General features: G+C 41.0%; 1 protein-coding gene across 1 annotated transcript in view; it reads right to left on the bottom strand.

Moving 5' to 3' along the window:
- COL6A1 (collagen type VI alpha 1 chain) overlaps window positions 1–17,209 on the bottom strand; it is a 91,945-nt gene that overhangs the window by 55,705 nt on the left and 19,031 nt on the right. Inside the window, exons 4-16 of the mRNA XM_086956235.1 lie at window positions 16,384–16,584; window positions 15,502–15,661; window positions 14,596–14,718; window positions 14,098–14,118; window positions 12,284–12,304; window positions 10,073–10,117; window positions 8,068–8,121; window positions 5,046–5,090; window positions 4,913–4,939; window positions 4,094–4,120; window positions 3,795–3,839; window positions 2,906–2,959; window positions 661–723 (exon numbers count right to left, since the gene is read on the bottom strand). Of these exons, the coding sequence (XP_086812361.1) occupies window positions 661–723; window positions 2,906–2,959; window positions 3,795–3,839; window positions 4,094–4,120; window positions 4,913–4,939; window positions 5,046–5,090; window positions 8,068–8,121; window positions 10,073–10,117; window positions 12,284–12,304; window positions 14,098–14,118; window positions 14,596–14,718; window positions 15,502–15,661; window positions 16,384–16,584 (886 nt within the window). The remainder of the gene's footprint in view (window positions 1–660; window positions 724–2,905; window positions 2,960–3,794; window positions 3,840–4,093; window positions 4,121–4,912; window positions 4,940–5,045; window positions 5,091–8,067; window positions 8,122–10,072; window positions 10,118–12,283; window positions 12,305–14,097; window positions 14,119–14,595; window positions 14,719–15,501; window positions 15,662–16,383; window positions 16,585–17,209) is intronic.

Raw genomic sequence — 17,209 nt, 5'->3', positions numbered from 1 at the left:
CTGACATCTAGTTCTGACAGTTAGATTTGTTTGAGAGACGTCTCTTACTCAAACGAGAGTCGTATGTCATAATATTGAGTGTTCAAATATTGTCTTACAACAAAATCAAGCAGATAATATTGCCTTCCACCATATTGTTAAGGCACATCTATGAAGTTAACAATAGATTTACTACTGATAACTCTATATCTAGGTACTTTGAAGATATATATCTTCAAGGTACATAAATGTAGAGCAAAGAAAGGTAAATATATACTTCCCAGCATTTACGTATCCTGATGATATACTGCTAGTCAATATTCTGCAATTGATATTGTTGAAGGTGGATATAAAAAAAAAAATTATTGTGGTAAGATCACCTTAAATGAGTGTAACAGCCTGATAACAGTCATTCTGACTAATACACCTTAAACACTTCTCTTAACAGCTTCTCCATCACTTACATTCTTATTAAGGTTCTGATTGTTAAACTTAAATCTACTCATTGCCTTCGACAATATCACTACCAGAAATCTGAATTTATTTTCCTATAGCCAACTCGCAGAAGCGTTGTAGTTTCACATAACTTGGCCCACTTAAAGGAATCCGAAGTAACATTTAATGGTGCACATGTGAGACCTAAAGCCTAAAAATGTTGAGAACACAACCTCAGAGGCTTACCTTTCCTCCTTTTGGCCCATATGATCCAGGGTCTCCTTTTGGGCCGGGTGGGCCTGCCTCGCCCTGTTAACACAATGGGTTAATGTTAGGTGAGATATTTATCACATATTATGTCATTAAATACTAGACACTTGCCCTTCCTTCGTTTGCATGTACCACCGCAGACAGCAGCCTGTGTTCCACAAGAAAGTACCTCAGCTTTCCCCGCCCAGTACTTTTGATACATCTCATCCAAAGAACTATTACTTCATTAACAGCACAGCCTTTCTCAGCCACCCGCCCATAAACGTAGCCTTCTGATGTCATCTAGAAGTCTGTCTTGCTGCCAACTCGAATATGTTGCCCACTTTAAATGCATCTGTCCACATACCTCCCACTTCTGAATTAAGTGAATTTGTATGTGAAAAATAGGTGAGCTCATATGTAAATATCCCCCATCCTGTATTGCTCATTTGCTGAGAATAATGCTTTGTTCATATACACTAATGTTCCAGTAGACACACATTTACCAAAACATAATTCACTCAATTGCATTTCTTTTTAATGCTCTGATAGTTTTGTTTTTCTTGAAAATTCCTCTGAGTTTTTCATGTGTTCTGGAAATTATCCTGTTAAATATTGTTTCTTGCCCAGACATATAATAATTTCCTGGTGGATATCCTTTTCACTCATAGTGTCAGAGTATTAAACCAATCATGCCAGAGACAGTCTTGTGTGTTAGAGGTAAAATTCCTGAGGGTTTTCTTCAGTCAGAAGTATACCTTGTTACACAAGCTTTGTCCAAGAGGCAGATCAATCAATACACCCTCCTGGCCAGTATTGCAACAGTGAGAGACTTATGCATCTGGCTGGAAGCAACAACTACTCAAAACATCCCCTGAAAGGCATTATACAGACCCCAGCATTTATCATTAGAGCCAAAAGAAAAATGCCTATGTCACACATCACCCCTGCCCCTGCATGCATCATCTTCAAGACCATCTGTATCATCTACAAGGCTACCATGAATGACTATCATGAATCACATCCATGTCTATCTTGCTGAAAACTAGCAATCTCAATTGGGTTTCGACATCAATAGCCAGGACATTTCAGAATGGTGAAGAAGAAATGTAGGAAAGAAAAAAACAGGAAATAGGCCTTTTGAATATATGCACTCAGAGTCTGGAACAAGATCCCTTTAACCCTCAGATATTCCCTAACCCTTCCTCATTCAGAAAACATCTGAAGACTGACCTCCTCAACATCTTATAAGGTTCTGTCTCCTATGGAGTAAATTGATCCCCATCCCCTCCTCTGTCTAACTGATCATATATCATATCCTAACCTCTGAACAGTGCTCCATTAGGGCATCTGCTCATTTTAGGCTACCCAAATACCTACATATATCTTTGAGTATAGCCTTTTTAGACAGAAATAGGTACCTGAAGACGATCATGTTAGCTAGAGTAGATCTTTGAGAATTGCTCCCTAGGCTAAAGAAAGACCAGTGAACACATTTTGATCAACAAGAAATCTCAAAACCGTCTTACAAAAATAGAGGATGAACTAGGAGTCATGCCTCCAATGAGGGTATCATTTTACCAGAACTTGAGGCCAATCATGGATTAAAACATAATCAGACAGAAAATAGTCTTCTATCAAGAATAAGATCTTTAATGACAGTTATATTAATAGCATATAGTTTTCACAGAACAGTATCTTTAGTATGAGCTTGATCTCTGAAGAAAGTGCCATCAGCTACAGGTACATCACTGAGCAGGGCATTCTTCGAACAGTAATGATTTCTCATCAACTACAGATACATCTCTGAGGACAGTCTCCTTATTTATTATGAAAAGTAAGATCTCCAAGAAAAGTTTTTGTCAATGGACCTGGATCTCAGAGTGTATAGTTCTAGGCTAGAGGTATGCCTCCAATGTGAGTCTTAGATGAAGTAGATCCCAGATTATTGTTTTACGGGGTAAACACAGATATTTTATGTTAGCCTTCTTAGCAAAATGTAGATATGTGAATAGTACTACCACTAGGGGTGGACCAATGAGGACAGTGTTGTTTACTTCCGGAAGGTATTAAATAACAGAGTCTTCAATTAACACACAACTCTTTAATGGCAAACTGCTTAGCTAAAAGCAAATTTCTGATCATCAACTCTCCAGCTAGGCTGACGTTCTATCCCTGTCCCACAGAGGCTAAACTGTTTCTTAGCCTTCCACCTTTATGCAATTGTATACCAATCACTTACATCAAATCCGGGAGATCCTTTGCAACCAGCCAGCCCTGGAAATCCCAGTTCGCCCTGCAAAAAAACAGATATGTTATAGCCACGTTGTTCAAGTTATGGTAAAGACTAGACTCAGCCACCACAGGCACCAAAAGTCCTTTGCAGGAATAAGATATTGCCACTGCAGGCACCAGTCATCCATCACCAACATTGAAGCCATATAACAAGAAGTAGGGCCAATAACTACAAGGACCAGGAGAGGAATGGATACACATGTTGAGCAATCCAAAAGTTGTGTGGATGATGGGATGGGATTTTAAAAGGAGGTAGTATTTGGAATGTGAGGAGAGGAACACAAAAGCGCAGGATTGGGTCAGATTGGAATGTTATATTAGTGGAATGACAAGATTGACATTTGGAGGTTCAAATTAAGATGCTGAATTTAAACTGTGATTGAAGGTGTGGCGAGGGTGAAATAAAAAAAAATAGGGATGGTGAAATTGGATTGTTGAGGCTAAATTAATTTGGAGATTAGGTACAAAGTAAACTGTATGTTTGGTGGTAGGTGGTAATGCAGATTGGATGGATAGTAGGGCAGAATGTTGGGTTTAGGGTGGAGTTGGAGATTTAATAGAGTTGGAGATTGAGAGTATCATAAAATTGGAAGTTGGTAGACAGTGGGATGATTTCAATGCTGCATTGATGGAGAGTGGATTTGGGCATTAGGTTGACAGTGGTAGTAGAATTCGAGGTTCAGAGAACATGAGGTTGGCTGGTGGTCACTCTGGCAATTTCAAATTGCATGTTCAGGGACTAAGTGAGCCTTAAAGTAGTCTAGATTGAAGTGGTGGGTTGAGTGAAGCGCAGGAATGTGAATTCCACAATTTTAAGATTTGGGTACGTAACTCACCTTCAGTCCATCAATGCCATCAATGCCTCTGCGACCTTTTTCCCCCTGTAGCAAAAGAGAAGACATGTAAACTTTATTGAACAACGGTTGTCACGGTGAATAAAATGCTGCAGTTAGGGTATCTGTGTCACTCAGCCCACCTCACACTTTAACACATCCACTTCCAAAAAAGGTTCCCCAAATCTCTGACAAATCCGTGCTAATTTATAGTACTCTACTGACTTCACTGTTAATTACATCTACAACCCATTTTTCACATCCGCTCAGTTCCCATACTATCTGTTTCCCCAAGTACTTACCTTTGAACCTTTGCCGCCACGTCCTCCCTGTAGAATGAAACAAAAGAGTGTTATCTATGTGGCAACAATGTCTTGCAGCTAAAATGATGATGTCAGATCAGGATCAAGCGGCTGTCCATTATAAGATAAGGCACTGTATCTTCAGGTCACATCTACCATGGACATCTTTCATACTGGACTGGTGTCTTGCACCAAAGATTGTGTCAGACATCCTGCATTTAAGTTGGGTAACATGTCTAGAATAGGCCTTTACTGCCTAGGGGTGATATATAGAATCTACAGCAGGTTTCTAGTGAAAATATCCCACCTATTCTGTGAAAACCTATTGTCCGTGGCAGGTATTTACAGCAGATATGTAAGGGACGTTTTCTGAATCTGCACTAAATATCCATTTAATGTTATATAGATTAGGTAACTCCCATGTACAGGGGGTGTACCATGTCTCTGTGACCCTCATGTATCTGGAGTGAGGTTATGACATTTATTTACAGTCAGAATCAATATTCTAGAACAGGTGATCAGTTTCTGGAGTTAATGTCCTGTATCTTGGGTAAGTGGTTGAAGTTTAGAGTGTGAAGCATGCATCTGGAATTTTTCCTTTTTCAACTACTACTCAGGGGTAAAAGAAGACTGTGTTTACATCTGGGAACCAGGCAATATTAGATACAGGATGCAGCTGTAGCAAATTTCCACACAATTATTTGCTGCTTCCTACCCTGGCTTCATGTGAGCCATCATTTCATGGATTCTTTATAGCTTGCCATGTACAGAAATTTATGATTTGAAAGATTTGAAAGACAAGAAAAACAAAACACCTACCTTTTCACCTCGACCACCTCTGTCCCCCTATAAATGGAGAATATTAAAAGAAAGAGACTGTTATACATGATTCTCACACACGGAACACTGAACAATTAAATATCAGGAATTGAATAAATTGATTAGGACTCACCTTTGGTCCTTGGTAACCGACAGGTCCAATGTCTCCTTGTCTTCCCTGTAAAAACACAAGATAATGGTCAGAATCCCGATGATGATAAGAACCAAATATATGCTGTGTCTACGAAAAGCCAGGGTGACATAACAGCATCACATAGATCTCTTAGCATTTATGCCAAATAGACAGTAGAGCCATTGATCACCTGATCACCAGTTCCTGGCTGTGGTATTTGTGTGATTTAAGAATAATCTCAAACAAGTGGTATAAAAGACAAAGAATATTGAGATTTTGGGGCAGTGGAAAGTCATGTGTGAATAGTGGGCTCTTCAGTGTTGACAAACATTCACTACAGGCAATTCTTTGATAAAAGTGACTGATGGTGCTGCAAGCAAATATGCACTGCTGTGAACTAGGGGCATAATTCCACCATTTCAGATTTTGGGTTAATCTCATCCTTTTTGTGCTGCAACTGAAACCCCACATATTGAGGTGCTGTGAACTGGAAGGAAAAGCCGTTGACATCAGAAAGAGTTGTTTTTCAATGTTTTGCATGCAGTTATGCTACTGCATTCCCGATCATCGAAATACAAACATATGAAAAATTATTTGTGAGCTTTCTGCCACTGCAGCTGAGCATAATATTATGTAGGGAGGACAAGATTTTTCATGTTAGGAGAGGAAGCTTCTAGAGTTCCATGTCAACAGGTCAAATAACACATTTTTTAAAATGAGCTCTTAATTGCAAAAGGAAAACTTAAAATAATGACACAAAGCATCGTACACTGTAGCATCATGATACGGCCGTCTGGTTGTATAATTCCATTCCCCTATGATAGGGCAGGTACTGCTGGTACCTTTACCTATACATATTGTCTGCTCAAGCCCACAAGGGTATATTGGGTTACCCACCCTTCCTCACGAATATGATAGGGCAGGGGAACCAATGGTCCATGCTGGGTCCCCGGGACTTGGTGGGTCCGCTCCCCCGAGAAGTAGTTGGGAAGGCCACAAGGCTGCAGATGCTTCAGAACTAAGTCTTTAACTAACAGGTCCACCACCTGTCCCTCCGCGCGCTCAGGCACCCCAACAATGTGAATATTGTTGCGCCTTGAGTGTCCTTCATAGTCCTCAAAGCAAGGCTCCAGGGCAGCAGTAGTGGCTCGCAGTTCAGTGACCTGTGTTTTCAAGGCAGTTATATCAACCTTGAGGGCAACAGTGGTGTCCTCCACTTCATTTACACTAGTGACCATATTGTGTAGATCGGCTCTCACCAACATTACTTCTGTTGTGACAGGGTCAATTCTTGCTTTGAGGGAAGAGCACACCGCCTGAATTGCTGCCATGATATCATGTAGTGTGAGCGACTCATTCCCTGTGGATACCAAGTTAGTCTGGGCCGGCGCGTCTGGTTTCCCCCATTGCGGATGGCTCCGTAGGGAGCATGTATTTACTTAACTTGGTCTGGTGCACCCTTTGAATTCCTTTTCCCCTCTCATTGTCCGTGAGCCGTTCTCGGGGCTCTACGCTGTGGCTACTTCTGGGCCAGGTAGTGAGGGACGAGAGAAGAAGACGACAACCACCCCCTACCAAGGGAAGAAGCTATCACCCCACGGCCATTCGGATTTCTAGCCGCTTGCCCCAACTCCAGCCTTTGTAGCTGTGTAATGAGTGCTACTCAGTGACAGGAAGCAGCAGCAATCACCGGGGAAACGCAGGCAGTCAGCCCGGCACCCCCGGGTTACTGTCAATGAAGGTATATCAGGGATCCTCCAGACAGATGAATATTAGGCTGCACGCCACCCAGCAGAGCCACCCCTCCTTCCACAACTACGGATGGGTGCCAGCATTCTCCAGCAAGGTATGGGGGCCACACAGGGATGTCATTCAAATAGCCCTTGGTTGGCCTCCCCCGACTTGATGCAGGAAGTGGGGCTCTTTCAAGTGGCAGCCCGTGCACTCCCTAAAGGCTCACACATCTCTCATATCTTCCGGAGTAAACTTTATCTCAGGAGTCGCGCCTCACTCCACTGCAGGACTGGAAGATGAAAGCACAGGGGTTGCCGCACCGCAGCCGCCACCAAGAGCAATGGTGCACTCACTCTCTGCGTGGGCCTCCCGGGCACTGAGACCTCCCACTGTCACCTCTTCGGCAAGAACACTGCCCGGTGAGCCCCAATCTCTGGATGTCACAGTGCAGTTCTGATGGGTGACGGCAAGTCCTAGAGCTCCAGGGCAACGGGAGCCCAGCACCTGTATCACATCCTCGCATCCTCGTCAGTGTGTCGCACAGCAGCCCAGCCCACAGGCTAGGCTAGAGCTGCGTTGCGCCGGTCAGGCCTTGTCACGGCAGTTGCCCTAGGGTCAGCTCAGGAAACCTATAATCATTGCATTGAAATCTCTGTCACAAACTGCGAGTAGCACATAGATTAGCTTGCCATGGAGGATGGATGTTTAACAGATTAATGAGGATTATGGCCGGAGCCACTCTAGAAACTGACATCTTCCTTTGTGGTTGGCCAAGCCTCCCTCAGAATACTTTTGTAAGAGTTTTAGCTGAAAGAATTGGACATTTTCAAAACACAAGACAACTTGCTGATTTTGTTAAAACAGCCCAGGATGAGCAAAGAGAGGAGATATACCAAAAGATGAGGGTAGGAGAAATAAACAAAAATGTAGTAATCTCGGGTGAGAAAGATGACAGGCCCTTCCAATTAAATGTTGCATAGCATAAGATCATTAGAGATGGTACTGTGGATGATAACACACAAAGTCCACTGTAAGGGAACATTATTGCCACTGGTTATTCTTACCACTGCTGTATAAATATTCAGACATATTTCTCTTCAAAACATTCATTTAGTCTTCATTAAATTGACAAAACCTCTGTACAAAGCATATGATCAATAGGTTTTCGCTTTTCACTCTACAGATCCCTAAAATTGAAGAACATGTAATGCTATGTTATCAAATTGCCCACATCTATTGTCTTGCATGGATTCAAGTTAATTATAGATTCAGTTGTGGTGATACTTACTGGGTCTCCTGGTATGCCTCTCTCCCCTGGTAGACCAGTCTTTCCTGTTTCACCCTAGAAAACAATTATTAATACAAATTAAAAGGATGCTGCTGCTGTGACTGACAAACACACACTTTGACAGACCAGAAAATAGAAAGCTGTTCCTACAGATTGCATTTTGAACTATTCTCTTTGGTGGCAGACAAGAATCCCATGAGCTTTAAAGACCGTTTTGGAGAATTGTGCATTATAGGGGGATAAGAGATCTGCAGTGACATCTCTTAGTAAATAGTAACTTCTCATGTTGAGCAAACTTAATGACAGTTTGTACATCTTTTGACTGCCAAGGATTTATTGAACTTTGCAAGCTCTCCCATCTTAGAGACCTATTTCTGAATGTTAATGGGTTTATGAAAAGAAGGTCATTTCCCTTACTCAATTATATACATTGCTACATAAGATACGAAAGAGTTAGAGAGATACCCCTTGGAATTAGAGAAAGAATATCTCCATAATAGGGCTTAAGCATATGAGAAAGGTTTTATGGTTAAGAAATGACAATCATGGATTTAGGTTACAGGAATTGTCTAATGATTTCAGAAGTGATTGAGATCAGCAGGATTGACATGAACAACTTTTCCTAGATATAGATGTACTGTGTAAAAATATTTAAATAAAACCATCCTTTGAATAACATTATTAGGTAATCCATATCAGCCCTATGTATTTGGAAGAGAGGGCAACAAGGAGATGTGTCTTGAATTGAGAGAATATCTACCCAAGGGGATTTTCAATATCTAGACTAAATTTCTCACAATTAAGGACAATTTGATTTGTGGGAAAGGCATTTTGCATGATTAGGAGAAATTTCTCAACAATAGAGAATAATTTGAAGGATGGTCCTTCGTTATCTTAGCTTTGTCATGGCTAGAGAGAATTCAACATGTGCGGCATTGATGCACAATTGTTTGGTTTGATACCATAGGTCAAAAGGTGATTTCATAGAATTTTGAAATATATAACAAGAGGCCTCATCCATGGTTAGCAAGGTTTCCATTCAGAATATAGAATTAGAAAGATTGCCCATGGTTCAGAAACATTTGAATCATTTAGTACATTTTAAAGGAGAAATGTCCCACACATGTTCTAGACTTTGTCAGGACTTATTAAGAAAAATATTACATTTTTTATATGGGAACCTCAATTGTTAGAAGAGATTTGCAATTGTTTAATAGATATTTAGCATGTACAAGAAGCATTTACAAAGATAAGGAGTTATAATCCGGAGAGAGTTACCATGAATTGTGTTTTATAAATCATAATTGGGGAGTCCGTCATGGCAGTGGCAATCTCTTTCACTGCAAAGACAGGTATACAGGTATACATGGCAAAGCTCAACCTCCAGGTTATATAACTTTAATGGAGATTAGATATACAAATTCTGCTCTTTTGTTACATTAATCATTGTTGGCAAAAAAGGCACTCTCATGGTCAAGATTTTTTTAATGTGGTAAGAAATATTGATTGAGAAAATAAATAATACTTCATGATTGGGAGACACATATCATTGGTAGGGAAGATTTATCATGGAAAAGATGGAAAATATATAATAATGAAGGATCTCTATCATGAATTAGAAACAGTCTGGTGAAAGTAGGAAAGATTATATGTGGTCTGGAAAGACTTAGGAAAACATTAGTCATTAAACAGTGTCTCTTTAAAAAATCTTTAGATTTTGTCAGATTTTCAAATTAATTCCTTTAAAATTGAGTCTTTTGGGGCTACTTCAATTGTCTAAATATAACAGGAATGGTTCGGTTATAAAGCAACTTTCATGAAGAAGTTATTGAAATTCAATTGTAATTTATGATTTAAGAAGAGGATCTCACTTTGTCTCAAATTGAGTGGAGTTGTAATATAAAGGTCCATTTGCTAAGGGGCAAGGAGGCTCTCAAGATGACCATCAACTCTGCTGGTATCAAACATATGTTTTACATTTAACATATACATATAAATCACTCACCTCGTAGCCTGGATCTCCGGAAGGGCCAGGAGGACCTCTTGCAGGCTAAAAACCATAAAAATCAGCAATTACAACATGTACATAATTTAGAAATGCAACAATATGTAAGATCGATGACCACAGAATGTAGACAGGACTTGTGGATACTCTTGAAGAAAAATGGGAAAATGTAAGCAAACTAAGCTGTATCCACAAATGAAAATAAACAAAAAAAGGCATATCACATTCTGCAAGAGATGAATACAAGCAATGTGAACCAAAAAAGCCAAAACATATTTACAGAAATGTAAATGCTGCATGTACACATAGACCATGCATACATGCAAACAGAAAGGCTCCCAATGTGTATGGATAGGAAAGAATACCTCATGTTTAAATAGGCTCAAAAACATTTACAGATAAGCATATGCAATTGTACACGAACAAACAGCCTGTCATGTGACACATGCACATAAAGATCACTTAACCTACACAAGGTGCCAGAGGACTTCTATTTTGTTGAGTTAGCCACTTAAATATGAAATATCTATGCTGGCGCTGCCAGGGTCCATAGAAGAAATATCTTGTAAAACTATTTAAATGGTAAATGATTCTTTAATAGATAGAATTCATGCTAAATGCTTATAAATGACAACTTTTCAGAAAGTAAGAAGGTTCTGGCCCGCTACTTGGTGCTCTGATATAATCATCTCAATTACGCCAGTGTCTATGATGGGCTCATAGGACACACTACGGTTCTCATGCAATTTTTTATCATAATTCAGCACAAACAGAAGTTTCACCTGAATTAGGATTACAATGTGCTTGACATTAGCACATACAGGAGCTTTTCCTTGCTCACATTTCGCCAGCTAAAATCTGGCTACATGTGCGCTGGGCGAAATTGCAACATTCTGCATTGCGTATTTTGGAATAGCGAAAAATGCAATAGTACTGCGTTATGCCACATTTTGGCGAGGAAATGCTGCACCCAGTTAATATTGGACCCTGCAGTTTTACTATTTAGCATGTATGCTATTACCATCAAAATACCTTTCCCTTGCTAAAGAAGGTGTAAACGTAACTACTCTGAATAAGTGCATGGTGTGGGTGAAATACAAGACGGAGGATACTATTGGACCCATGTATGAAAATGTCATTTTGCGATTACCAAATAGCGGGTTTTAAGAAATTGATATTTGGAAACTGCAAAATGCAATGTCAGAAAACAGATAGGAAATAGCGTTTCTCTAATTGCGATTCCTTAAAAATCACAAAGCAATTAAGGAATCACTATTTGTAATTGCAACTTCATTTGTTGCTGTGGGCCTCAAGGCCCGTAGGTGAGAATGGTCTTGTATTACCAAATCGGTGATTGCAAATTAGGTAATGCAAAGGCAAGGGTGCGTGGGGTCCTAAGGCCCCCCTGATGCGCCCCTAAAAAAACTCCACAGGTAAGGCACACACATACCCTTGGGGGATGTGTGCACTACATGGCACTTCGAAAAATACAGTTTTGTGCATTTTTAAAGCTTGCACATGGGTCCCATCAACTTGCAGTTGATGGTCATAGCATTTTCTAAATGCAAAGTTCGCATTTAGGAAAGGCTTCTTACATGTGCATTAGGGATTTGCTAATTGCGATTCCCTATTCGCATTGGCAATTTAGATAATCGCTAAAAATTGCGATTACCTAAAGTTCAAATGTCAAAGCTTTTCACACATAAGGAAAGGCCATTAAGCTTTTGCAAACTGCCGAATTTTGCGGTTGGCACTGTTTGCAAACGCAAAATGTTTCATACATCTGGCTCTATATTTTCAAGAGCAAATGTGCAATATTTATTCATCCAGGCTCACTGTTAGAGTCCACTTCTGGTCCCAAAGTGGTCCATTTGTGAAAAAATTAAAAGGGAGACTGTAGTTTTACCACTACCCTTTAGATCTAAGCAGGAAACGTATATGAACAAACTGTCCAAAAAGGGCCGTTGCTTCTATCAGTAAATCAAAACTATGCAACCCTCAAACAGTGCATCGATTCTCCAAAGATACTGTGTCAATAAAACATCTAAGAACACAAAATACCATCAAAAGATGAACATACTTAAATATACGTACAGGGCTACCATACACATTCCAGCAGACAAGCACATTCAAAGTACTTAATCAGACACCCACAAATAGAGCTTCCCATGACTGTTGCACATATATTTAACAAGGCTTTAATTCACTTACCTGACACTCAAAAGAGCAGCACTAGAATGAGGGGAGAACAGAAAAGAAAGCTGTTAAGAATATTTTACAATCAGAACATTTACAAGCCAAAATTATTGTGATGGAATATACGGAAACAAGGGCTGGAGATCTGAGTGGTGCATACATAATCTTCAACAAATGGTGAATATAACAACCCTACCAACTTTTACTGTTGTGTGAGTAATGAGAAATACCAACTCGAACCTGTCTCTTACCAATAACTAGGGGTGGGCCGTAAACACTGCTTCACCGGCGGAGTTTGTGGAGTTTTGCCCAGTACCACTCTGCTTGGAGCACAGAGTTCTGCAAAAATTCAGCCAACCGCCGCGTGGTGGAGTTTTTCTCACTCACGGCTTGCCAATGTTAAGCTGGCAAGCCCGAGCAAGAAATAACGGGCATTAGACCACCTCCCTGCGAGATTTCTCAATGCGGGCGGTCGCAGCAGGTCACATTGAGAAAGTTGCCATTCGCGTTGTGAAACCTGCTGCTCGAGTAGAAAATCTACTCGAGCGGCAGAAAGAAGTAGCGCATGGTGCCATTCGCACTGATTTAACACCTCAGGATAAGCTCCTGGCGCTAAAAAACCAGCACGAGCAGTACTACAGACTTGAATTCCGGTGCTCGCTCAACTTCACTGAATCTCACAGAGCTTTTAGATAACTCCATGAAATTCGGAGAAGTAAAACTCCATGAGCTCTGCCCACCCCTGCCAATGATGCTACCAACTAGAATTCTATTCTAAACTATGGAACTCCCAGATGGAATGATTCTTTAAAGGCAGAATCTATCCGGTATGGGTCAATGGAGGTAGGGGAGACAGTGCTATGTGCCCGATTTTCAAGATAACAACAGGAGATAAACTTACGTATACTTCTGATACATTTATATATTTATTTCTTTTTGGGTGTTTTTTCTGAATCAGACTCTATTGGACCTATGATGGGCAATTCAACTCAACACCAGAACCCAACAGTATGGACTGGCCCTTCCAAGCAGAAGATAACCTTACTAAGGAGCAACACGGACAGATAAAATCACCCTACATGGAATGCCATCTGCAGGAAGAACCACTCTGAAAACAATGGCTGTCCAAACAGAATGGCATATGTGCATATGCATAGGAAAATGTTCTACATAATTACATTTCCAATCAGTTCCACTCTTAAAAGACTGCAGTTTCCAAAGAAACAGGGCTGACAAACCAACAGAGAGCCATCCTATAAGCGATGACACTCATAATCAGATGTACTCTTCTGCAGTGCTATCCTGAAGCAGTGGCACATTCTGAGCAATGAAACCCCCAAGCAAAATTCAAGAGGAGATTCACTGTTAGTGATGACACTCCTAAGGAGAACCCCCTGAAAGGAACTGGAACTGCAAAACTTCTGCACTCCATAAGGTGCGATACTATAAATCAGAACCATGTTCTATGGTATGACATTCCTAGGCAGACCCACTCCAGGGAATCACACTTCCAAGCTTTGTCAAGCTCTAAGGAGTAGAACAAGCATTGTCTAAGCATTATTATTGCCAAGAGAACCCTAAACAATGGCACCCGAAAGCAACCACTCACCAAAGGTATGAGCTTGCTTTGGATTCCACTATTACAAAGGGGGATCTCAAAATCATTTCATAGATAGAGCTGCTGCACAGTGTTATTCAAAGTCAAGAGATAGATAGTTGCCTGCACATATATAACCCATCAATCAACTTATTATATAAATATAGGGATGGAGAATAAAGTGGAGGAATACTCAAGTATATCAAAGAATCTAAGAACCAGAGCGACTTACCACTTGTTCCACGTTTGTTTTCTAAAATAAATAAACAGAGAAGATACATTAACGTGGTATATTTTTCAAGGAGGCAAAGAGTACAAAAGTTACAAATAGAAAGATTGCAGATGTATCAGTATCTAATGAGATGGGATCTTAATGTAAGCAGTACTTCTAAAGAAGAGCATCGCCTATGGTATTCATGAATACATCCAAAGTGAAACAGTAGGTATGAAAAGAAAGGGTCCAAAGGTAGAGGAAAGCAAATGCCTAGATAAAAGAAGTATGCAAGGAAGGAGGGAAGTAAAAATCAAAAGACATCTGGAAGTCAGTGTAAAGCAAAACAGTTAAGGAAGGATGACCAAGAAAGAAGCAAATCAAGTAAGAAGTTATGAAGAGACTAAATGTGGAATGAAGAATAGTCGAACTTGAAAAGGAAGGAAGATTGAGAGGAGGGATGCGACTGAGAGATGGAAAGAGAGAAAGTGACTCATAGGGATTATCAGAGATACTTACAATAGTGTCAATGATGGTGTTGATCGTGTATTGCATGTCATCCTTTGACAGTCCGACTGAGCTGGTGGCTGTAAAGTTGCGCCGATGGCTAGGATCAGTTGCAATGACGTTCAGGCGAGACTCCTGCAATAGTGTAAACATAGAGTGAAGTGAGGGACAGTCATGTGAGGGACCTTTTGTTTAGAGAGATGTCAGTTTTAGGACTGGGGCTGCACAATTCTATGCAAGAACAATGGCAAGGACTGGTATTTCCCATGAATGTCTCAAACAGAACCCCAAGAGGTGAGTAGTTTGGGAGCTAGTTTGAATCTGGCGATGCAGGACATCTAGAGAAGTTGGTTTCTCTTCTGTCTACCATATTTAGATTCCATTCTATGTACACAGTCTAATAGGGCGGACAGGGCTTCCACCCATTTTTGGCAGATGGCTCGCATACGTCAAACTTTAAATAACCCCCTTACACTGTTGTCACACGCGCAATTCTGGTGCCATGAGAAGTTCTTTAGTGTATAGTAAAAGGAATGGTGTTGCAATTAGTGCATCAACGAATACTACTGGGCTCAGTCTTCTGAGTGGAGACCCTCTGGAGCCACCTCATAAGCTGGAATTTCATGGAGTTTCTCCAGCATCAGTGCCAGAACACTTGGCCCATGTGTGGTCCAGCATCAGGGGAGGCAGTACAGGGATTACTGTCAGATATCAGGATTAGGTACCTAAACTGATGTCACACAAGAGTATAAAGTTTAGTGTCTTACTTGGGAGCCCTACAGGGTCAGTAATAGTACCGATGCCCCATGAAGGAGCCCAGGAGCTAGTGTTAGACCCTGCAATAGGTTTAAACTAGGTTCTGAACACAGAAATAGAATTTACACTAATATTAGGCATGCATTTGCTCATGAGCCCTACCAGGTGATTTGGTGAAATAGCCACTGAGAAGGTTCGGATGCCCAGGAACTTGGCTTCATTGGCAGCATCTTCCAGCCCTCCACATGGCTCTTTGTAGCCCTCCAGGGGATGTCCGTCCGTCACTATGATCAGGTACTTGTTTTCCCTCATGTGTGAACCTCTAGAACAGTGCACAGGCAGAGTTATTTATGTTTTACAGGCACATTTTTGTTTGCTTAAGGCTTGTTGTTCCACCCTTTGACCCTTACTTTATCGTTATGTGTGACTAGCTCTACTTCTTTGCCTATTGTCTCTCTTTCTCTCTCTCTCTCGATCTCGCCATCTTTATTTTTATCCGATTCTATCTCCACCTGTTTGTGTTCTCTCTCTCTATTCAGCTTTTCCCTTGATTTATTTCATATTCAGTCTTAATCTTGTCTTGATTTCAGTTGTGCACACCTTTTTCTGTATCTCTTGTTACACCTCCCTTATATCTTCACTCTATGCATTGCTCTTTCTACTTTCACGTTTGCATACACTATTATGCACACACATGTACACATGCCACACATGCACTAACACCACACGCACATACATCCCTTTCTATCTAGTGTTTTTCTTCCCACTCTATATATGCCTTTCTGAGCCTCTCTCTTGCTTCCTTTTGCACCATCACTCAGAAGTTCCTATGACTGACCCCACCACCCTTTCCCACTACTCCTATTCTTTCAGCATTTACTGGTCAGTCACCCATGCCTTACTGGGCCCTTCTCCCTTCTACCACACGTTTCTACCCTACTCTGTCCCATCCCTGCTCTTCCCTCTATGCTACTCGTTTTGCTCCAGTGTCTGTTTTCTCCTCCCTCCCTCTGCCTTCAAGTGCTGGGATTGGCGAGTACTGACCCGATCAAGATCTCCTCGATGCCTCTCTTGATGGCGCAGTCGGTGTGAGTGCCTTTCCCGATGTAGTTGACATCCTCTACTCTCTTTTTCAATTCACTCTGTCCGTCGGGCATCCGCGTCAGCCCCTGGATCAGTATCACCTCGTCACTGTAGTGCAGCGCTCCTGCGTTCCACACCAGGTTACGATCACATCGGTAGTACCTGCCATTGGATAAAGACATGAGGTTAGAGCCTGCTTGCCAATCACCCATGCATACACGTCAGATCATGTATTTCACTAAATAGCGGACAAGGATCATGGGTGACCTCCCAGCCAACAGCGAGAGGCGTAGGGGAGGGATATCAGCCATTCCTCAAAAAAAAGTGCCATATGGTACATGCAATTTAACAATTTAACAAGAAACTGGAGATAGAGGTAACCTGCACTTTTACAATGAACTGGGGTTGGGGAGGCTACCTTGTGTTAAAAAAGAAGGATACTAACGAATACTACTCCAAACCGCGGCTAGCAGATACCTAGCACTAAAATTACAACAAGTTTACCTCTCCAGTGTAATCATGGAATACTTGGTGGTAATCAAGGAACAATAGTTTAGATTTTGCTCACCCTTCAACAAAGAATTAAGTTCGAATCAGCAAAGAATTGGCTTAGAAATTACCACCCCATTGAAGATCTGCAAGAAGGGGATACCTGCCCTTTAAACTTAGGCAGGGAGTAGAGTTAGCTAGATCTTCAATGAAGAATCAGGTTTGCTGATAGGCCATCATTCAACAAAGTACAAAGATCATAGGCTCATTCTTCCAGAAAGAGTTAAATATTACCTGG

This window comes from Lissotriton vulgaris, chromosome 2_1 (assembly GCF_964263255.1).
Source record: "Lissotriton vulgaris chromosome 2_1, aLisVul1.2, whole genome shotgun sequence".
In the NCBI taxonomy this organism is placed as follows: domain Eukaryota; kingdom Metazoa; phylum Chordata; class Amphibia; order Caudata; family Salamandridae; genus Lissotriton; species Lissotriton vulgaris.
Note: the sequence above shows the minus strand (reverse complement) of the source record. Positions and strands in the feature narration are given on the sequence as shown.